Source organism: Lonchura striata, chromosome 2 (genome assembly GCF_050655825.1).
Source record: "Lonchura striata isolate lonStrDom1 chromosome 2, ASM5065582v1, whole genome shotgun sequence".
In the NCBI taxonomy this organism is placed as follows: Eukaryota; Metazoa; Chordata; class Aves; order Passeriformes; family Estrildidae; genus Lonchura; species Lonchura striata.
Genome location: NC_140704.1, coordinates 73,757,254 through 73,780,301, shown reverse-complemented (window position 1 = coordinate 73,780,301; position 23,048 = coordinate 73,757,254). Strand labels below are relative to the sequence as shown.

The following is a 23,048-nucleotide window of genomic DNA, read 5'->3' as shown; positions in this document are numbered from 1 at the left end:
GTATCTTTTCCTTTTCCGACTGATACAAATTGTTCTAATTATTTTACAATCTAGAACTCACCCTTCATGCTATACTATTGTTTTAGATGTTTTGGTGTAGTTCTACCTAAGAAGTTGCTCTGGAGTTAAGGCCTCAGCCTTCTATGGCCATTTCTTGGCTGATTTGAGCCTTCTACAAATCCAACAGTTGGATCATTTTAACTCTGTAGCAATCTCTTGCATCAGATCTACGAAGAGCTTTTTATTTGAATCGGTTGAACTCTAGCTGCTATATTGCTGTTCTAACTGCTCATATCGCTCACTTAATTCTTTTAGCTTCTCCTGTTTGATCTCTTTTTCTTACTTCTGACTCCTGTTTCTTTAACTCTTGAGTTACTTATTTCATTCTACTTTCAGGATCTGCACATTTTCCATCTTTAGTGAAACAAAAAATCTTATATTGTAATCAAATTAGATTTTTATTTTCTTTTAGAAAATTAAATAACACAGGTTCTTTATTAAGAGAAGTTATTTTCCTGTATTCTGTATTCTCTCCTACCCAGTATGTCTTTCCCCCTCTATTCTAATTTTGCTGGGATTGTAGCATGTCGGACTAGCCTCAGCATGTGTCATAAAGGTGGATTCCATCCTTTCCTCAATCTATACTGTACGGTTACACTGATCACAGATGGGGATATTAGGTTTTAATGTAGCAGCCCTCTTATGTAATACATGTGTAAAAAATTTTCATATTCCCTTTCTTAGGTCGCACTGCTAACCACTGATCTTTAGATGTCGCTCCAGGGTCATGACAAATTATTTTTCCTTCTGATTGACACACTTTATATCAAGTGCCATTATACATGTAGCTTCTCCTTTTGTTGCCATTCTTGTAATCAAAGTTAATCCGGTATGCTATGATTTTTGTAACTACCTGTCCTTTTAGGGTGGTCTTAAGGCATTGCTCACAGTCTTGGGCTGAACCCTGCCCTTCAACATTGAGGTGTTTCTCAGTGATCAGGCTGACCGTCTTGTCTATCATTAGGCTCAGAACTATCAGAGTCCCCTACAGGCATACTCTTCTGGATCAACCCCCCAGTCAGAATATGTGTCTCACATATTTGACTTTGTTTTCCACTAACTGTGTCTTCTTTTCGGACACTCTTAAGTCCTCTTTTAGCAAGAAAGAAGAAAGTTAAGCAACCTCACGGTAGCCTCCTCAACCACCTTTTCATATTCCCCTGATAAAAGCAAATCATCCACATACTGCCACAACCTAACTCCAGAAGGTGGAGTAAACTGCCTTAATATTTTCTGCAAAGCTTGCCCAAAATCCCCAGAAGGAAATCCCAGTCCTTCCGTGTATAATCTGCATTTCCCAAATATTCCTCTATCTTTTCCCCCTGCCCCTATGGGATCATCCAAATATGGATGTAATTCTTTTTTAAAACCCTCTTATATCCTGGGTAGTATGTGGTACAATTACAAACCCAAACCCTCCCCCTTGACCCCCCAAAGAAACTTGGTGGAGTGGCATCTGGTGTACCCCTGTCTCTTGGGTGCAGGGAGCTTTTGATGTCCTAAATTGAGTCCTCTTCTAGGGAGAGATACGATATGCTGCTGCTGTCCCCCCACACCATCATTATTCTCAGGTGGGGTTATTGGAGCCACATTTCCCTGATCACCTTGCTGTGGGAGGTGAGGATACAGGGGACCTGCATCTCAATCCTCACCATTTTCCTCTTGCACCCCTTTTTCTTAACACATAGATTTCTCCTATTGCTTGCCTAATCCGTATCAATCCACATTCCCTTTCAATCCATCCTTTCCAATTCTCCTCTAAATACCTCCACAAAATTCAACACAAACAAATTCTATGTGTTCCAGAAGGTGGCCATATAAGCTGCTTTGGCAACTTAAACTCTGGTCACACAAAATAACAGTATTTTACCGTGATCTCCATAGTTTCCTTTGGGTGAATGTTTAATCTGTTCCAAGGCCTCAGCATTTTCCCCAAGGGACTGTCTGGGGGTATGATGGGATCGTCATCCCTTTTGCCAGGGCCCCTTCCTGGCTTTACCCTTGCAACCCTCAATGGGTGCCTTCCCAGATTTACCAGTGCTACCCTCCATGGGTGCCTGTTTCACCTGTGTTACCCTCAGTGGGTGCCCTCCCAGGTTTGCTGCCTGAAGATCCCATATTACTCACCAGTCAGATTTTTCAGTGTTCCTTCCCTATGGACTTTTCACGGACCCCTTGGTCTGCCACTCGTCTGTCTCCTGGACAGTCTTGGCAACCCAATGAATTGCCTGGAGCCAGCTGCCACCAAGAGGAGCTGATCGCCCAAACTGGGTGAGGCGCACCTTCAGCTCTGCCCACTGCCCACCGCCCTGGACGGTGGAAAAATCCCAGACCAAACCCCCAGTTTGTCAGGAAAATTAATCCACAAACATCAGAGGTTTATGTCCAAAAAGGAGACAGAGGAGTCCTTTTACTTTATTCAAATAAAGGGAGGGGACATGGGGCATTCCTCTGGGTTCTCTCAAATTTTTGGAGAACGCAGCCTCCTCTTTTATCCGAATTTCCTGGCTGTATTTCCCTTCTCTCTTTCCCCATAAGCTGAGGTACTTGAGAGGTACAGACTTCCTGATATGCCTGATATCGAAGATTTCCTTCTAATGTAAAATCCTCCCTTTTAATTTTTAATTCTTATGGAATTTAGGGTTTTCCCCCATTGTTTCTTTCATCTTTCAATGTCTAATTTAATTTATCAGCAAACTTAAAGCTTATTTGTAAAAGCAAATATCTTTTTCCATTCATCAATCAATGGAATCCTTCCTATTGTTTCTTTTATCTCTCAAGTGCTAGTTTTATCTACCAGCAGACCTACAGCTTGTTTGTAAAGAGAAATCCACTATTCCTCTCAGGGACAAGGCACAATGCTCAGCAAGTGGAAGCTTTGGTATTAACGAAAGCAAAGCATTACCAGGATGGGTGTCCTGGGACACCAACGCTAATTAAATGCTGGGACACTATGCAACAGAACGCTTCTCGGAAGTGAAAAACAGAAGGAGCATACAGCTCTCTTTTATAATTTGTGCTTATTAGCACATTTTATGTATGTTTTGCTTGTTTCAAACTCACTAATGTAATGCAGGTGTTACTGTCTGAATTTTGAGATCCACAGCAGGCTGTCAGATTGGCATCAATGTAAAGGTGGGTGCAGTTGAAAAGGAAAGGGAAGTATTCTGAGTTACCATGTCAGTGTGATAAAACATTCTTATGGCTCTACATATTTGAGTGGGAAGAAGCAATGAACTGGCCTAGGTCTAGATTTCTAGGTTCCAGAAAACAGTTCTAGAACTAGGTTACTGTAATAAAAGTCTTCTCACATTCTACAGTATCTTCTTCTCAGGCTATATTGAAGATGTCTTCCCTCAGAAACTTCTTTGCCTTCTATTGTTTTGACAGTCACCTGAAAAATGACAGCTGGTTTGGCCAAGGCAAATGAAAGACTCTCCTAATTATCTGTGGGGAGTCAAGGCATTGCTCTCTTCTTGGTCTGCTTGCTCTGTCACGTGTTAAGGAACCTTCCCAGTCCTGCCATTCACAAGACCCTCTAGCAGTCATACTCAACACCTCTGAAGGTCAGCCAAAGCCCCTTTACAGTGGACAGCTGCAGTGAGCCAGTGGGTGCTTCACTTGACTCCCTACTGAGTGGAAAATCACGCTGTGAAAAGCCAGTGTCCATAAAGGAGGCAGAGGAGTCCTGCCACTTTATTCAAATGAAGGGAGAGTGTCCACTATGCCATACCCCCATGGGGTCTCTTGAGTTTTTGTAGGATGCAGCCTCCTTTTATCCTAAACTCACAGCTGCATGTTGCCCTCCTCCTTTCCCATTTGGATTGAGGTGCTAGGAAGGCACAGACTTCCCAAACTGCCTACTAAATAGTCCCCCTTGGATGTGTATACTCTCTTGCTCCCATCACACACTGTATGACCATTAAAACTAGTTGTAAGCCCATCCTTGATGGAGAAACTAATTTCCATAAGTCTATTAAACCTGTGCATTTTCCCCCAAAGTTCAGAAATTCAAGCTGTGTTTGGCTCTGCAGTAAACTTGGGTGGCTTGATCTTTGTAATGACCTCCACACCTATTCTTCCAGAACCTGATTGGTCCTTTCAGATAAAGTAATTTGTGAAGACATTAATAACCATTTCTCATATCATTAGGTTTGTAATGATCCCCACACCCATTCTTCCAGATCGAGTAATTTGTGAAGACATTAACACATATTTTTCCCATCTTTATTTCTACAATGTAGACTGTCAGTAGCACTCAGAACTAGAGAATGGATTTTTATTGTATCTTAGAGATACCCTAGTCAGGAGGAGGAGCTCCGCTGGGCATCACTTTGCCAAGTGTAAAAATTCTTTCCTGTAAGGCAACAAGCATTTTACTAACATTTTAAATCATGTCTTGAAGGAATGTGACCATAAGATATCACATAGCTAAGGTCTATCTGACAGAAATACCTGCACTACACACAAGAGCTTTGTTTATTAAGGGGAAATTGTTGTCACTTGCCCCTTTCCTTCTTCTACTTCTTTTAAAAACTGATGTTTAAGTGGTATTTAACTTGTGCTGTTACATTGGTAGAACAAACATTTAAGGAATTTTGTCCCTTCTTTGTAGAGATTTTTTTACTGGTATCTTCATTTTGACTGCATGGATTGGAGAAATTTGAGGTATTACAGCTGTCTCCCTCTGTTCTGCCCTTGGGCTCCACTTCCAAGTGTACGAGATCTGTACCAGTCCAGTGCTGGCCTCTAACACATCACTTCTAAACTTCTGAGTTTCAGTGATCAGAATAGAAGTTAACAAAAATGTTGGTAGATAGTTTCAAGTAAGGAATCTTTTTATCCCACAAAGAAGGAGAGGATAGCAATTAATAAATCAATCTCCAGTAAAAGGGAATGAGGTGTCTTGATTCTGCTTAGATGACTGTCCTTTTGATGTCTTTGGATGGAGTTCTGCCTACTTCACTTCTCTTCTTGAGAAGATTAATGAAAGTGGAATATTCTTTCTGTAGGATCATTCTCATTCACGCCTTCTTTAGTAATTAGGATTTGTAAGGGGTGCTTACAGGACCACTTCTTACAAATGTGTATGTCAGGAGTCATCCTACCATAATTCTATACTACTGTAATTGCACCTGAATCCTGGAACATATCTTTTATTACTCCTGATTTTGGACAAAGGCAACCATGCATGTCCCTTGTGAGTGAATGTACATTAATGTGCTTTGACCAAAGATAATCAATGACAATGAAAAAGGAAATATATCTTGCAAGACTGTTTTTAATAGGTTCCTATTTTTTGGGGACCTTTACTATACTCTGGAGAAACCTTTTCTTGTAGAGGACTAGGCATCCAGCTCCAGGGGAGTTGTTGATAGGAGAGGTCTTCTGCTAGCCTCCATAAGCTTTCAGGGTAGACTTACCTTCACAACTTTTGAAACGTAACATAGAATAAGAATGAAAGAAATTGTTAATACCATAATTAAGAATAATGTACTGTACTATACTGTAATCTCATAGGGAATCCTTTAGTTTTTAGTTTGCTGACTTTAGGAGGAGCCACATAAGGTACTTAGAGTTTTGTCAGAAAATATGCCTTTTAGTTGTATGCTGTTTTTGCCTTCCTCCTTACACTTCTCTCTGAGTTGCTTCTTCTGAGTTCCTTCAGTTTCTAGCAGTCAAAACAAAAAAAGTCTTGGTCAGGAAATGCAGTTTGGTCTTGACCATGAATGTGAGAGTATGTGTCTTGTGTCACTGTTGTAGAGCTGCTCAGTCTGTAATTGTACAGATATTTGCAGCAATCTTGTTGGCACAGTAATATGAGCCGGGATAAAGAGGGATGTGAATAGGCATGAAGTATTGGAAAGAACAGATGTGCATTAGGTTTGCATTTCTAGACTCTCAAGGCAGTCTGTAATTTGAATAATTTCAATTTGTGAAAATAATTTCCATTATACATTATGATGGATAACATAAGTTGTTCAACCCAGTTGAAGGTTAACCAAGGTGTGCCACTCGTTGCACTGCAGTTGTCATAGGCAGTTTCCTGTTTGCAATCCCTTCTGCTTTTATAAAATGAAATTTTCATGAATCTTGGTCAGATTTCTTAATAGTGAAGAATAGTTCTTAAATCACATGTTTATTAGTTTACCAGCAGTGAATTGATTAAGAGAGACAGAAAGTGTTAATCAGTTTTTTTCTATTTAATATCTATATATAGATAGAAAAACATATGTCTCTTGTCTGTGACATCTTTTGTGCTTGGTAGTGCTCTCAGACTCATATTCTTAATGGCATGGTATGTACTGAATTGGGGAAAAGTCTTTATTAGCATTGCTTTTCTTCCACTTTACTCTTCTTCCTCTATTGTTAAAGTACCCTCCTGAAACACAGAAGCAAGATAACTAGTATTTATTAAAATAATAAATTGAAGAATAATATAAAGGAATAAATTAGATTATTCTGGTTTATGTAACAGTGATTTTATCTGAACGTGAGGCAACACTAAATTTGTCTTCTACAAAACACATAAACTCATGAGAGGGTAGTGAAAAGGAAAGTATAGGTAGTGATTTGTGTGAGGTAATTATGTATTCCTCACCAATTTCCCTCTCTTAACACTTTTTTTTCATCTCTGCTTTAGATATGGTGAAGACTGTCTATATTCTAGCTGTAGGTCTTATAACAGGGCATATGATAATAGAAAAACTGGGAGTTTAAAATCTGGCTTTGCTTCAATAAAAAGTTGTAGCCTGTTGAAATGGGATACCATGGCTGTGTTGATTTCAATACTTTATAAAATATATTCTTATTAATGTGTTTTCTCACCACTTCTGAGTAAGTGGAAAAATAATTTATTTGCAACTGTGTTAAAAACAAAGTAGAAGAACTTATTTTAGGTTTGCGGAATAGGTCTTTTATTTACTTCAAATCCTTTTTATCTTTTTTTTTTTTCTTTTTTTACCTACAGATGGCAATAGCGGTTGGAGATGTCCAGCTTGTCAGAATGCTTCTGTGCAAGTTCCTAAAATTTACACTTGTTTCTGTGGTGAGTTTCTCACTTGCTTTTGCAAAGAAAAACAGTTTCGTCATTTTGATTCCCTTTTCTTAATATGAATTTCAGTATTGGTGCTTGTTTGCTTACATGCCTGAAACTCAATTTTTAAAAAAATTTATTGACACTGGAAGGTGGCTGCACAGAGAATCATACATATGCCGCTTGAAAAGTGAAAAGAAAAGACTAAGTCCCAAGTGGTAAATATTTTCATACCATTATGTAGAAATAGTGATTTTTATGGAGTAATGATAGATTTTGGCTAGTATCTTGTGAGCTTTTCTTCTGTAGAAGGAATGAAATATTTATGTCTTTGTGGCAAGACCAAAATAATACACAACTCAAGGATACAACTACCTAAACCTTTAAATTGATTTAGCAATTTTGTGATTTATGTTGTTCAGGGATACATGGAGCTTAAATAGGAAAAAAATATTCAGACCTCTGTGTAGGTATGTGTTTAATTAAAAAGGTAAATGGCCTGAGTACAGCACTCACCAAGCCATAAATATAAAACAAAAAGGATAAATTTATAATGTTACTCAATTGCATAGATGTGAGTAAGTTTTGTTTAGAATCTATACTTCTGTGATCTGTATTGTTTTCACATAGCTTTCTTTCCTTAAATCAGAGTCACTGGAAACTTTGACCTCACTTCCTAGAAAACACAGTGTTCTGAAGTTGAGACAGAAACTGTGTCAGTAAACTTGCTCTGAAGAGGCAAGATTTGCTAAAATAAGAGAATTTTATCTTTTTATCTAAATGTGTCAGTGAATCAGTCAGAAACAGTGAAATGCAGTTAAGGCAGAATTTTTGTACAACAATGTGTGAAATCTTATGAATGTAGGGATAATAATTCAGTTATTAGAGATAATAATGCAGTCAGAATGAACTGACCATGAATGAAAATTAGACCAAATGAAAATTAGACCTTTTCAAAAGACAGTACATCTTTCTGTTAAATAGGGAAGAAATTCTCCTCAGCCTAAAGATGTTTTATGGTTTAGGAGATCTACAGTAAGTACCTTAAATTGTCTGCAGAATTATTATTTGCAGAGCACCATGTAGTAACATAAGAGTTCAGTCTTTTGTAGATAATTTTACATTAATGATATATAATTTGAACACCATCAGTCACTTACACAAAGCTATCTTGTATTTGATGCAAAGTACTAACTATGTGCTGAGTGTGGTTAAGTGTGATTTTTTTTCCCCATGCTTTCACCCATGAGGAACTTCCTCTCTTATTTTTCTTCTGAAGCTTCAGATTTTTGGGACTTTCCTGGGCATTCAATTAGTTTAGTTGAAACTCAGGTGAATAAATACTATCTGTAATGTTTATTCATATTTTTCTAACTTATTACTGTAGAATATACAGAGGTATATTAAAAAAATTAAATTTTGTGACTGTGTCACCAAAAATACATTTTCTTGCTGTTTTTGATTGTCACAACTCAAAATTACAACATTGGCTCAGTTGCTGCACTGTTAATTTAATTCCTCTCTTGCAGAAAGCCAAGAGAGTGTTAATGATGGCAATTAACCCTGATGACCATATCATGCACTTAGAGCTATGAGATTTGATTATAATATCTCAGATAAATGAAAATATGCTTTAGTGCTTATCTGAAATACAGAATACTTGAAGCTAACATACTTCTTGTTTAAGACTTCATTAATCAAAATTCATCAACCTTTAATATTTTGATTAATGTAGAGTCTGATTATTTTTATAGAAGTGACTTTCATAATTTGCCCACTCATTTAATTCTGTATTCCAAATCACTATACCAGGTAGATTTTACTTTATGTGATTGGTATCTTTTTACTTTGTTCCATTTTTTTTTTCCCCTCCCTGCTGCATTAAGACAGCAAGGGAGTTTCACCCTTCAGTTTTCTTACCTACAGTGCAGCCTGACCAACTGCACGGGCTTTTAGTTTTCATGTATTTTATCAGTTTCATTTAATGTATCAGTTACCTGCATGTCTGCTGATGGAGAGTACAGAAGGAAAGAATATTCTGGAACTTATTATTCCAATGGTATATTCTTTTAAAGAAGCTGAGTAGGTATCATTACAGAGTAACATAAACATTTGTGTAATTTTTTTTGTCGAAGAAGACTACCTGCTAGTATTTAAAGTACCACTTTTTCTCTTTGGTATGCTGTTTTTCACAAATGCAGTCTGGTATTCAAAGCAATAAATACCTTTTTGTCTTTGATATGGTTTAGGTAAGGTGCACAATCCTGAATGGAACAGAAATGAAATTCCACATAGCTGTGGTGAACTTTGTGGAAAGAAGAGGCAGTGTTTGGACTGTCCACATCTTTGCAACATGTAAGTAAATGTTTATTATAAAAATGTTATTATAGAAACATATATAAAAACACATATATTATATACATATATGTGAAAAACACAAATCACTTGGTTTTAAAAAAATTTAAAAGTTTAATAATAAAATGGCTATAAAAATAGTAATACAATTAGAGTAATTAAGTTTAGAGTTAGGACAATTACAAGACAATTAAAAGCAAAGAATTATGGATGTCCGGATGCTCTCAGGTGCTAAGTCACGAAAAGCATACCTTGTGAACAAAGGAGTAACCTTAAATGCAATTGCCTGTTGCATATTCACGTATATCTCATACATGATGCATAAATTCCTTGCAAATTAAGAACTTTTCTGGATTTTGTCAACTTCTTCCCCTTAATCCTGGTGGTTCCATAAAGATGGAGAGAAGGTGGAAGAATGTTTGTCTTTTCTGATAAGGAGGCAGTAACTCTTTATGGACTGTGGGAACTCAAAATGCCTCTCAGACATTTTTAGAGGCTCCAGGCCATGGTCAGACGCATTCTGGACCCCAGCATGCAGCTGGATTTAGCTGTGATTTCGAGTTTGAACCATGGAATGAATTACCAACTTCGAAGGTAGAACAAGCAGTCACAAAGTGCTAGATAGTATAGTAAATGTAGTCACAAAGTAGAGGGAAATATTTTTTGGTAGTGTACAGGGGGGTTTTTACTTTGTACATGGGTGTCAGAAGTTCTAAGATGGAGGAAAGTGGGCTGAACCCATCCTTCTTCTTTCTTCTTCCTTGCCTCCATGTTCTTGGTGATGTTGGCACTCACAGATTGGTTTAGAATAGAAAAACACTTGGTAACGTAGGTAGTAGGTATTGGGGAATAATTGTAAACATGTTATACGTAATATATCTTATAAAAGATAGCAGCAGCCCTGGGCGGGGAGAGAGGAGAAGAAGACACCAGACAGTCAGGGTGTCAGGAGTGTGTGCCTCTCTGCCTGGGCCGCTGACCAAAGGGCCACAGCCCGAGAACTTAATCTGTTAGATAACTAGCAATAAAACATCTTGAGACCGAACAAGAAGAGACTGCGGAGTTTTCCTTTGGGAACGCGGGTTGGAGGAGAAGCTCTACCACCACACTGGAACCCCAGCCAAACCCGGGGTTCCGACAATGGACCCCTTTCGCTGCCATCTGTGTGAAGAGTTTCTTGATTATCTCATCTCTTGCTTGAGCTAGTAAAAAAGTCCTACATCGCAGAGTTTCTATTTTAACATTATGTTGTAACCTAAAACTATATTTAACACACTACTTAAGAGAATTAATACAGCATAACTTTCTAACATTGCACATATAATATTCATTGTAATATTTGCGAAAAGCCAATAATAAAATATGCATTTTTTCACATATATCTAAACATATATCTAAACATATATAAGTTTATACATATATATGAAAATTGTATGTTTATTACATAAACACTGAAAATATTTAGAGAAAATTTCTGAAGACTGTATTTGCTTATTTTTTGACTCGAGGATATGGTTAGAGATTTAAAACCTATAGAGGTTTATAGTTCAGCTGAAGCCTGAAAAAAATTGAAAGCCTGAAAGCTTTTGTGTTGGTGTGTCTAAACCGAGTTCATATGAGAGCATGAACAGGATGTCTACAATAGTTGTAGACATCTTCGGTGAGGACACAGGCAGCCATCATCTGCTGTATCAAAAAGCAAGTAGGAACTTTGTTCCTTCTTGGTGTATCAGTGGTGGAGTTAAGAGATGCAGGGCTCTATTATTTGAATGCAGATGGTAAGTCTGGATCATGATGTATGTCTGGGCAGAGATTTTCTTCAAGAGAGTGCTCAAGGATAGATGTTGCTGTCTGGGGCAGGAATCTATTTCATGATTCTTGGTTAAGTTTAGATGATCTCAGAACTTTTTTGTGCAAGATTTTATTATTTTGGATTGTGGATTTGCTGTGTGCCATTTTCCCCTCCTCCCATATGTTTCCATATGGTGATAAGGTTTGAATCAGAATTGTGATTCTGTTTGCAGCTATTCTAAAAGCTGTTTTGTTTTTCCATTTCAACACCACATTCCATTTTGGTGAAAATAAGTAAAGGTAATTTACACCGCCAATTGACAGGGGCGATTTAAAGGACACAGACACCAAAGAATGGTCTTATTTTATAATGAATATTAAGATAATACAAAAGTAAAATTATACATTCAATAAAATTACATGCTTGGCTGTAGCAATAAGCAAAAATAAGCAAGGTCGTGCACCTAGTCATTACTATATGAGAGAAAGGATAGTGATTGAGAAAGGTAGATGCATCATCAATTGCCTAAATACTTTACCATCATCCAGAGTCCACAGTCACTGGGGAGCTCTATTTCACAGTGAGGACTGGGAGAACCCTTCCCAGCAATTAGGAAAATCCTACATGTTAAGTCCACCTGTAGGTGAGGTCTCCAAATTTGCCCAAAAGTGGGTCCCAGCTTTTATAGGCCCAAATAAGCAAGTTGAAGTGACTTGATTATATTTTTAGCACAGAAACATCTGAATCTGATGGCACACTTGCTGACCAGACAGGACCAGGGCTTAGCCAGAGCCCATGCCTTGGCTGGGAGAGTTTTCCCCTAAAATACCCTACAAGCAGGTGGTTTGGTGTTAAAGAGTGGTTATAAGCTCTTGGTCATCTATTTTTAGCTAAATAATACTGATGGTGTCAGTAGACAGTAGTGTGATTGCTTGGGATCCATCTGGTAAGTCAACTCTGGTTTAGGCCTGCTGCTCAGGCCTGAGCACATCAAGTGGTATAGTAATAAATCTAATATTTACTCAGATTTATTGAAATGGTAACTATTTATATAAACAGCAGAGCTGAGGAACAGGTAAGCAGCTGTTTGAAAGGGGAATGCTTTGCAGACCTTTTGCTAGTGTTGTGCTGTGGCCTGCATAACACTTCTCAAGGTGAGTTCTCTTCACATTTTTAATTTAAAAACACTGAAATTTATTTTACAGCATTAGGTTCTACATCAGAGAAACATCTAGCTTAACCTTTAATAAAATGTTCCTGATAATAAACTTTTAACAAAGCAAAACTTCTTTTAAGACTCTGAAGTTCTCCCTGCCAGCTGAAACTATGCAGGCCTTGAGAGCATTTGAAAAACATTTTTAAAAAGCATTTGAAAATGAAATTTTCTCTCTGTCAGATAGTACACTTTTTCTGACCCAGAGATAGGGCAACTGAGAGGCATTTTAAAAACTTTTATGCCATTTTCAGTTTCATGAGAAAGGTGAGACAATACAGACAATTCACGCCATCACAATCAGAAGCCAACTATTTCCTAATTACAGTACACTAGAAGCATTTCTTGGCCTATCAGCTTTTTGTCACACTATGCTGTAGATGCCTTAAAGCAAATAATCTAAAACTACCCCTTGTGGGTCCTAGTACAAGGCATCTTTCATAGTTCTATTTCTCCAAAGTATCTAGTCTTATTTGCAAGGCCATCATTTGAAACTTTTCTTTTCTAGCTCCATTTCTCTCTCAACAATATCTGTCCTGTTCTATGGCATTTTTAAGTCAGCATTTCTTATCTCAAAGTTTGCATACAGATGCATACTGTGTGGGTCTTCTGTCAGGCCCTGAGAACTCTCTACAAATCCATTTCTCACATCTCTCTATTGATTTAAATTTTACTAGCTGGACTTCCTTCATAGCTCTTTGGTGCTGTAATTTTTTCTACAGCAGTAGAAGTCCCTTGCAAATGGAAGTTTATTTTTTCCTCTGTCTAGGTGTATCTACCTTCACAACTTTTCTTGTATGCGAGTTCTCTAGAGCAGCAGCAGTAAATTGCAAAATAATCCTCCATGCTAATGATAGATAATGAAGGTTCAGTTAAGAAAACCTCTGCATTCCCAAACAGAAGTCAATACAACTTTTTGAGTTCAGTTTGCAAAATTGTCAAGTCATTTAACTTAGTTTTTTCTTAATTCCCTAAACGAGGACTAAAACTCTAAAGGTATGACCCATCTTTATCATCTAAGGAGCATTTCATGCACTTTCTGTGCATGTATCTGTGCTGAATGATATTTGAATTTCAATCTTAATTGTTGTTGTATGGATCAAGTATGTCCTAGAACTGTAGTCATACTGTAGCTTCTGTCTAAACTAAATTGTACCAGAGACATGGTATCTGTAGGGATGCATAAGGAATACTTATTTCAAAATCAGAAGTTTGATTTCAAAGCATTAGTTTTTTCATTACTAGAATTTTTCTGTTCTTATTAACAAAAGGTCAGAAAACTGTCTCAGAAACATATATTGTCAAAACTTTGAGATGTCTGACAATTAATTGTCTGATACTGTTCTAACAAAAGGAGTCTTGCTATAAGACTGCCATCTATTATTACTGGTATTTACAACTTTAAAATATTTGTGATCAATATAAATTGCTGTTACGTGATACAGTATCATCAGAAAGTGTGCCAGGAGTGGGGTTATGGAAGAAATCTTAGCATGCTTGTGTATGAGAGTGTTGAGTGAAGTAATATGCGAGGTAAAAAACTTAACGTGACAAGACTTCTGAAGATGATGTGCCTTCTCACTTTTCCAAGTTATGACCTAGATCATAGTTTTTTAAATTTATATTTACTTTAATCTGATTCCTAAGTTCATAAGTTGGCATCCAGCCTTTAGAATCCTACATGGGTCTGTGAGAATTGAAGTCAAGACAGTGCAACATATGGTGCAGTCCTTTTACAAGAGGTTTTCATGTAAGATAGGTTTTCTTGTATGTTGCAGAATGCATTTAATTCTCATTGTCTGAAGTTCACAATACAGTTTTAATTAATTCAGTGGTTTAGCTTTCTTTCTACTTTGTTGTGTATCCATCCAGTTTTTCCTTTTTTTCTCTGTTTCCTTGTGCCTGCTCTGGTGCTTTTTCAACTCTTTACTGTGTCATAAAACTGACCTATCAAAAGACAGTGGGCCATTTATAGCGGTTTTGGTGGTTTGTTTTTTTGATTTGCTTTATGTGATGGGGGATTTTTCATTGTTTTGAGTTGGTTTATTGTGTAATTGCTTGGCTTTACTGTTAGAGCTGGCATAGGTTAAGTGATAGATTAGGCCTTATTGTCAACTAGGAGGAGTGGTAGAGGAAGAAAGGAAGCCAGCCCACTGTTGACAAACTGGAGGCATGACTCGACTATATTGTGTATGACTGTAGTAACTGGTGTATTAATTAGTACTTGTATAGTTACTGTCCTTGAGGAATTTATTAGTTACCATGTAGCTGGGTAGTCTGTGTTCATGGGGTTTTATGATGTTTCTGAGTTTTTTCTTTTGGCTAGAATGTCTGTGTTGATCAGTCCTGGCCAGTAATAATTGCTCCAAATGAGAGCTGCTGTTCTTGCATGAATGAAGGGAACTGGGAGCTGGCTAAGGAAGAGTGCAGACAAGATAGTTAAGTATAATTTCACAAACTTGGGCTTGTCTGTACCCAACTATGGTCTTACATGCAGATAAGGAACATCTAGTGTTTCTTGAAGAAGGAGGCAAGATCTGATATGTAAAGGACTGGAATTGGTGACACTCACAGGAAATTGTCCTTGAAGTAAGAAAAAAACTGAGGCAGACTTGCTGTGTCTCTCATGTGTTACCTTACAGGAAGAGGAGCAACACCTCTTACTGCTGGCACTAGAAGTGCTGAGTTCAAAGATAAAACCACTAGCTCAAAAGAAGAAATTATTAGAGAAGTTTTTATTTCTATTGTGTTTAAGATCACCAAAGAAATAAATATGATAGTGGTTTGGACATAAGATGATTGTTTTGGGTGTTATCAGTAATAAACACAGTTGAATTGATGCATGTTTGTTGGTGAAATGCAGAATATCAAATGTGTCATTAGCAGAATTGATTTGTTAGTTGTACTGTTGATACAGCAACAGGAATACAGTTTTTCCTTCAACATTAGTGGTCTTTGATGCAATTGTAATAATAATTTTTTTTTTCTTGTGTTAAGACTGCTTTCACACCCTGCAGGACTGAGTGTAGGAGCCCTGTATAATGTTCTGATAATGCACTGACATTGGGTCGTGGTGGATTGTGTCTCTGGGAGTGTGATAAAGCTAAAGTTAATTTCACTTTTTTGACTTGCTTCTAAGTCTGTGCCACCCAGGACCGTGTCCTTCATGCCCAGCCTTTGTGACAAAAACATGTGAATGTGGACAAACAAGGTAAGAATGCTTCTACTATGCAAACAAAAGTTTAGTTATTATAAACAAACAAAAGAACAGTTTAAAACTTTATATACTAATTTTTTTCTTTCTTATAGTTTATTAAAAATATGCTGAACAAAGTTTATTCTGAGCTGTAACTTGAATTTGTGGTTAAAATTATTTGGAGAATTTTATATTTTGAAAAAATGTAGTTTTAATTTTTCAAGGAAGTAAAAATAACAAAAATACTTGTCAATTTATGATAAATAGCTGAATTGTTGTTGTTGTTTATTTATGATAAATAGCTGAATTGTTCAATCAGTCTATAAGTTGATTTGATTTTGAAATCCTGTACTAGTATTTATTCATTTGCTAGAATACTCTGAGAATTTAATAGAAAAAGGTTCACATTTTTTCTTGAGAATTTAATAGAAAAAGGTTCACATTTTTTCTATCTGAATGAAATGAGATTTTAAATTACTTAATTTCAGAAATAGTAATTTCAAAAATAATATGCTTTTCTCAGAAACTGTACAGAGAAGTCTATAGTGTATTTTAGACTTGAAAGCTATCTTTTCCTTGCATGTTTGGTGCATATAGTGTCATTGCCAGTAGTAATACGGTACTGCCTATACTATACGTGATTGCTCATAATCAGTTGGCCTGAGTCTTTAGAGTCCCTTTTTCTACTTATGTAGAACTGATTCTGTGTAATAAAATTGCCTGAGCTTGTTTACAGCACCAAAAAAAGTATAAACTGTTTTCACTGTTACATTCTTGCTCTGAAAAAAAGATTTCTCAGTTTTTTGCAATTACTAATCAGTTTTACTCTAATACTACACAATCTTAATTTTTCAGATGAAGATACTGCAATTTCTGTGGCAGTATTTGTAGATAAAAGCAGTTTGTCTTCAGCAGAAAAATGGGTTGCTTGTAGATTACTGAATTTTATCTTCATAGTAATATTACCTCCTTTTATTGTTTAGGGTTTTCTGTTTTCTTGTTGTTTTGTTTGTTTCTTGTTGTTTTTTTGACTTCTTATTTAATTTAAAGGTTTAATAGATGCAACAACTTTATTTTATTTTTTTCCAGATGTCAGATTACTTCACCAGGTTGCTGATTTTTTTTTTTTTTTGTAATAGAATATTTGATGCTTAAAACCTGCTTCAGAACAGCATTTCATATGTACTGTATAAGCATCCAGGATGTGTGGCACGACATTACCAACTTAAGGATGTTTTAAAATTACTATTCCAAGTACATGTTTTACAGCCATTATATGAGCCATCTAGAGTTGAAAAAATGGAAGAATTTATTTTATTGCATTTTTTTACAATTTATTAAAAACTCAGTTGTTTTCTTAGACATCTGACCCACTGTTAAGGCCCATATCCCTATCTTCATTGTGTTCAATGGGTTTAGGATTGTTCTAAGTCTTCAGAAAGATGTTTGTATTGTCTGACAATGCATACATGAGTTCATGCATTAGTTCAAATTTTAGTGTCACCTTGGGTTGTTTTCCCCCATTTTCCTTAGGAAAAATTCTGTAGACTAACTACTGTTACAGGTAAGGTGGAAGAGGGGACACAGGGTCAAAACTAGGGGTGTTATTTCCTAAAAGCTTTCATTAATATATTATGCTGCCTTTTGAAGATTTTGGCATTTTTCTGAAAATGTATTTCCCTTTTTATTAAATACTGTGTAGATGTCCAGTAGCTGACAGGGTATGATGTTATTTCTCTACAGTCATTCAGTTCGCTGTGGTCAGTCAACAAAAATTCATTGTTCTAATGTATGTGGAAATACTTTAAACTGTGGAAAGCACAGCTGTACTCAAGTGTGCCATGCAGGAAAATGTTCACCTTGCCAGTTAACAGTACAACAAGGTAAGTACTGAAATGCTTTACTCTATACAATGAGAACAAGAGGGTGGAGAAGATCAGTACCAAGAGGCAAATGCCAGTTTTTACTTAACACAACCAAAATGTATTGCTGCAATCCTGCCATGATGATTAGGCTGTTTGAGCATTTGGCTTATTAGAACAGGCTGGTGATACTGGACTTCCTTATCTTGAGAGGGCTGAGTAGTGGCCTTTCAGTAGCTAATAAGTAATTTAAGAAGACAGATGTGGTTATGCATGTGTGACGAATGAGAGACAATGAGCTTAAATTCCTTGTAACTTAGCTGTAAGGGAAACTTCTTTTCTTGGGATTTTTTAAGACCAACTGAATAAGTACTTGAGTAATGTGGTCTGGGTCTGATCTTATTGCTGACTGTGCTTTAGGTAAGGGCTTGGCCTAACTAATCCTTTCTTATGTGAATTATCCTCTGATCCTACTGATTTTTTTTACTATAATAATTAATTAGACAGTAAATTAAAGAAAAATGGAAGAAAGTATAGGAAAGTGTAACATGAATGGGGGGTGTGGGTCAGAGATCCATACTCCAGAGCTCTTGTGACAGTCTCGAGTTTATTCCTCCAGCTCCTTTTATAGGAGCTCCAGTTAAACATGTGATTCGTTAGGTCTTAGCCTCAATCCAGCTCTCTGGCTAATGATACATCTGCATTTAGTGCTGAATGACATTGGCTGAGGCTCTCTGTGCAGATTGAATCCACCCTATCCTTGCCCCGCTACAGACTCCAGTGGCACAGGAAAGTACAATTCAACAAGCTTCTCATGATTTCTGTTAAGATTTTCTAAACCTTGAATGGAAATTAAATTGACTGAGTATATATGCCAGTATATAAATAACTTTATAGAACAGTTTATACTGTTCTATAAAGTTATTTATATAAATAAAATTGCAAATTAATTTTCTCATTTTTTAAGGTAATAATTGACTTGTTATGTGTACTGCTTTAATAAATAAACTTTTTGTGCACATAGTACCACTTTATCAAAACAAATAATGCTGGAATTCCAACTTCTGTAGGGCAAAAATCTTTCATTGATGAAATAAATCTAAAGAGGAGCAACTTCTTTATCCTTCTAAAAATTCACTGTAACAGATTTTCACTTTTTACCTTTTTACATTTCCTGGAGATATTTTGTCACTGATATTCTCTTATATTGTTTTCTGTGGAATATTGCTTTCTTTCAGTGTGTTATTGTGGAAGCAACTTTAAAGAAGTGTTGTGTGGATCAAAGGAAGAATTCTCTGACAGTTTTGGGAGTTTCTCATGTCAGAATATATGTGGCAAGTAAGATCTCTATGATGAACACTTTTAAAAAGATGAAGGTCATTCTGTTCACAATGACTTTTTGTGATACTCTTAGATAATTCCCCTTTTAATTTTTTTCTTGTTTTCTATTTTGTTTCTTTGATTATTTTCTTTCCCAGGAAATTAAATTGTGGGAGGCACAACTGTAAGCAAGTATGCCATCCTCAGCCTTGCCAGCTCTGTCCACGACTTCCACAAGTTGTGTATCGTTGTCCCTGTGGTCAGACTCCTCTCAGCAAGTTACTGGAACTAGGATGTGTTGAGCGTAAAATTTGCACAGATCCTATCCCATCGTGTGGAAAAACATGTGGCAAACCTCTTTCTTGTGGTAGCTATGGTAATTAGAAATTTCTGTATCAGAGTATTCAAAGTGTCTCATAGCGTCACCTGAAGACAGGCGAATAGAACTCCTGAATACCAGTGCAGCATTAAGAAGCAGGCATCCTTTATTCCGGTACCAGCTGCAGGTGGGATAGCTTCACCTAGAATTGCGCATTCTGATTCTCTGCAACCACGTTCCTTATATACTTAAATTACATACATATGCTTTACAATTTGCAGAAATCTCATACCGTTATTGCCCAATACTGTAATACTCTCTTCCTGGCTTAGTCTTTTTATGGTCTTATTTTGGCTGTGGTTGCATTCCTATGCCAGATGTATTTACTCCCCTAGTCTCTATCTGCTCTCAGGCCTTGCTCTGGAAGCAGGGCATGGTGTTAAAAGTACACAGATGAAGTCTTTGTTCTTAGATTAACCCTTTTGATATCAACAGTTTTGAAAACAAAACAAAAATTTGTCTTCAAGTATTTAATTTTAATAAATTCATATTTTATTAGTGATTTTGAGTTTTAATCAAAATTAGTGTAAAAAACACTGTAGAGCCTGCAGTCTGGCTGTGTGTGCATAATAATGCTTTAAAATAAGGAAATAAAACCCAGCTGTGCATACCCTGTGATGCTCCTAATAAATATGATGTTACAGGCCATAGATTTTTTTTATTCTTAATATTTGTATTTTCATTTTGCTAGAGTTCATTCATACATGTGAAAGCCTTTGCCATGAAGGAGACTGTAGACCATGTTCTCACACATCAAATATTTATTGTAGATGTGGCTTCAAAAAAAAGGTGAGTGTGTAACCACAGAAACAGGTAATCTTTGCTGCTTTTTAAAGCTGTAGAGAGAGAGAAACTGAAGAAGCATAAAGAACCTATGTTGTATAATAACTGATAGATGGTATCTAGTTTATACCATGAGGTGGTAACATGCTTTTTACTATGAAGGCAAGTTTTAAAGTATTTTGGCAGAGTTTGAACAGAGTTCTATTAGTGTAAACATTCTGCAAAATCTTACATTCTGGAGTATTTTTGTAGCATAAGGAATTGGGAATGTTGCAGGAGTAAACTGAGAGAAGAAGGGCAGCCTAATTAAAACTTGACAGTAATAGCTTGTAGTCTCCTTGTGACATTTTAGTAGAGACTACGTTGTTACTGATTCCTTTTCTTTGTACATTTATATAGTGATTCTGCAGGTCCTCAGCTATTGTTATTTAGTAATTATTATATTTTTAAGCCATGCTACTTTCTGTAATCATAGCTTTGAAAGTTTTGGCTACTATCACATAAGCTTTGTCTTTTCTGACCTGTTATATATCATCTATAAGTAGAGGTGGCTTCTGAATATATAAGTCTGTAGGTGCATAGAAATGACTGAGTGTTTGCTAGAACCATTTTCTTCTAGAAGTTTGCTGAAGGTAGTTATGGGGTAGAAGGATTAGATTGCATTTTCAATCTTGAAATAATTTAGTGAGGTTTTGGGTTTAGTTTATGAAGTTTCTCACACACCAGAAAGATACTTCTTTAAAAAGAGTTAAACTACAGTGATAATTTAAATCCATTATGAAAAATATGATGCTCAGAAATGACAGAATATAAAGTTGTGGTGAATGGTTCAAATGTCAACATTATTTTAATCCATCACATTTTATTTTCGTGTTGAAATCTTTAGGTATAACTTTATAGATCATAACATTAGGCTTCTTCCTTTCTTCTGTCAGACTTGCGTTTTTGGGACAGTTGATCAAAGCACAAATTATGCACTCCTATCAGTATTCTTTGGGAGAGCTCTACTTGTTTCCATTACACAGATTTCTGATTTCTTGGGACAAGCCTGATTCTCTCAGTTTACACTGACACTTAATTCTGCTGAATTAAGTGGAGAATACAAAACTACATTTTAAAAAAAATGGTATTGAATCTTTAAGGAACAAATATTGTGTTAAAAGATTTGAGGATTGTTTTTCCAGTTTTTATTTCACTTTTATATACAGATGTGTTATATACATGGAAACTGAATCTGCTTCTTCTTTCATGTGACCAAGTGTTTTCTAGATAAATATGTTTAAATTGTTTCATTGCTTGTTTGTTTCCTAGGAAATCCCATGTGCTCTTCTCAGAAATAAAGGTACAAGATAATGATACATATATAATGTAAAATTGTTTAAAAATTATCACAGCTCATAGTAAATTGGGGTTAGATTGACAAAGTTGGCAAATAGCTGATCTGTACTGCATCTTTTATCTATGCTTCTGTGCCAAGTTGGTGATTTCTGCTGCTTAATCTGGTACTGGTTGTGCTGCTATGTTTGGGAAAAGGTTTGAAATACAAACATCTTTAGTTTTCTTTAATCTTTTACATAAGGAGAGACATCTTCACATTCAATCTCAAAGATTTCAGAAAACATCTGTTTTATTTTTAACAGTTTCTTACGCCACCTACCATATTCAATGGGTTGCCATCCCCGTCCTACTCCCCCATCATCCTGTATGACTTTTGGTCAAATTACACAGCTTAGATTCAGTGTAATAGTTTTGCTCTGATGCCTATGTTTCGGGGAAATACAGCTTTGGTTCTACTTCAGGTTGTATGGTGGTGAAATTGCAGCTGGTCTTTGCATCTAACCATGGCAGAGAGTTCCCATTTGATGCTTTTTGGTAATCTGGATGTAACATCTCAAAATTCCCCTCAATGAAATCTTTATTTGATTGATCCCTGTCTACTGAGGTATTTATTTACAAGATACATAAGGGAGTAATATGCATATTTTCTAATTTGACTTTTTGTCTATGAAGACTTTGCTCTTATGGAATCTAGCAGTGATTCCCTTTTATTAGCTGTTTATGGTAATAAGGATATTCTTTGCTAGCAGTAGTTTCATGAGCATATAGCAGTAGTTGTTTTTAGCTGACTTTTAACTGCCCTACCAATTTAAGCAGTCTTAAATTGGATATTCGTGGAACTTCAGTGTATCAGAATATCCTGTTTTCTTAGTGTTGTGTGGAGTTTATGGTGTGAATGTTAAGGGAAAATTAACTAGCTTCATGTATTCTGCTTTCCAAAATCCTTTTGAATAAGGGTTTCTCTAAAGAAAGGCAAGTACCCACGTGGGGATAATGGTGAGGGAGAGCAAATAATTTAAAAATTTGCTTGCTGGTTTACCCTGTGTTAGTCTCTCTTAGACCATGCCCTGCAACAGCATTAGCATAATACTGTGATTACAGAGTTTTATTCTCAGCATATGCAAAGACCTAAAGGTTAGAAATTTGGGGGGCTTTTTCTTTTAATAGCTGCTATTACATTCATGTGTGACAAGCGATGCAACAAGAAGAGATCATGTGGACGACACAAGTGTAATGAAGTTTGCTGTGTGGTAAGTGTACCTGTGGTTTTATAAAATTGTGTGTTTAATACTGGTTGTGATTTTAACATTCTTTTTTCTTTTGTATTTTTCCATTTTTGTGCATCTTTATTTTCTATTTGGTGTGTTGATTATGCTCACAAAGTTTGTGTGTGTGCATTTATTTTGCAAGTTTTGTTTTGTAGGTATCACTATAAATGTAAAGCCACAGTTCAGCCTAAAATGCTTTTTGTCAATGCAGGGATTCCAGGCAGAAAGGAGAGGGAAAGCATATTATTTAATAGAAGCAGCATAAATCTTGTAGCTGTGTCTGTAACAGAAGTCTTAACAGAATCTGCATTAAAAATTGTGTATCCATATAGTGATAGAAAAACTGTATAGATTTGGCCTAAGCTATTTTTTGCACTATACAGTTTTGTCAGTCTGTTATTAGAAGTAGATTTGAACCTCAAAGAGAAAAAAATCGCCAATAGGGC

The 23,048-nt window shown here is 36.2% G+C and overlaps 1 protein-coding gene across 1 annotated transcript in view; it reads left to right on the top strand.

Moving 5' to 3' along the window:
* NFX1 (nuclear transcription factor, X-box binding 1) overlaps positions 1-23,048 on the top strand; it is a 93,606-nt gene that overhangs the window by 26,363 nt on the left and 44,195 nt on the right. The window contains exons 4-12 of the mRNA XM_021540509.3: positions 7,031-7,108; positions 9,346-9,451; positions 15,596-15,667; positions 17,396-17,535; positions 18,753-18,852; positions 18,993-19,210; positions 19,905-20,002; positions 21,308-21,338; positions 22,502-22,584. Coding sequence (XP_021396184.2) covers positions 7,031-7,108; positions 9,346-9,451; positions 15,596-15,667; positions 17,396-17,535; positions 18,753-18,852; positions 18,993-19,210; positions 19,905-20,002; positions 21,308-21,338; positions 22,502-22,584 — 926 coding nt within the window. The remainder of the gene's footprint in view (positions 1-7,030; positions 7,109-9,345; positions 9,452-15,595; positions 15,668-17,395; positions 17,536-18,752; positions 18,853-18,992; positions 19,211-19,904; positions 20,003-21,307; positions 21,339-22,501; positions 22,585-23,048) is intronic.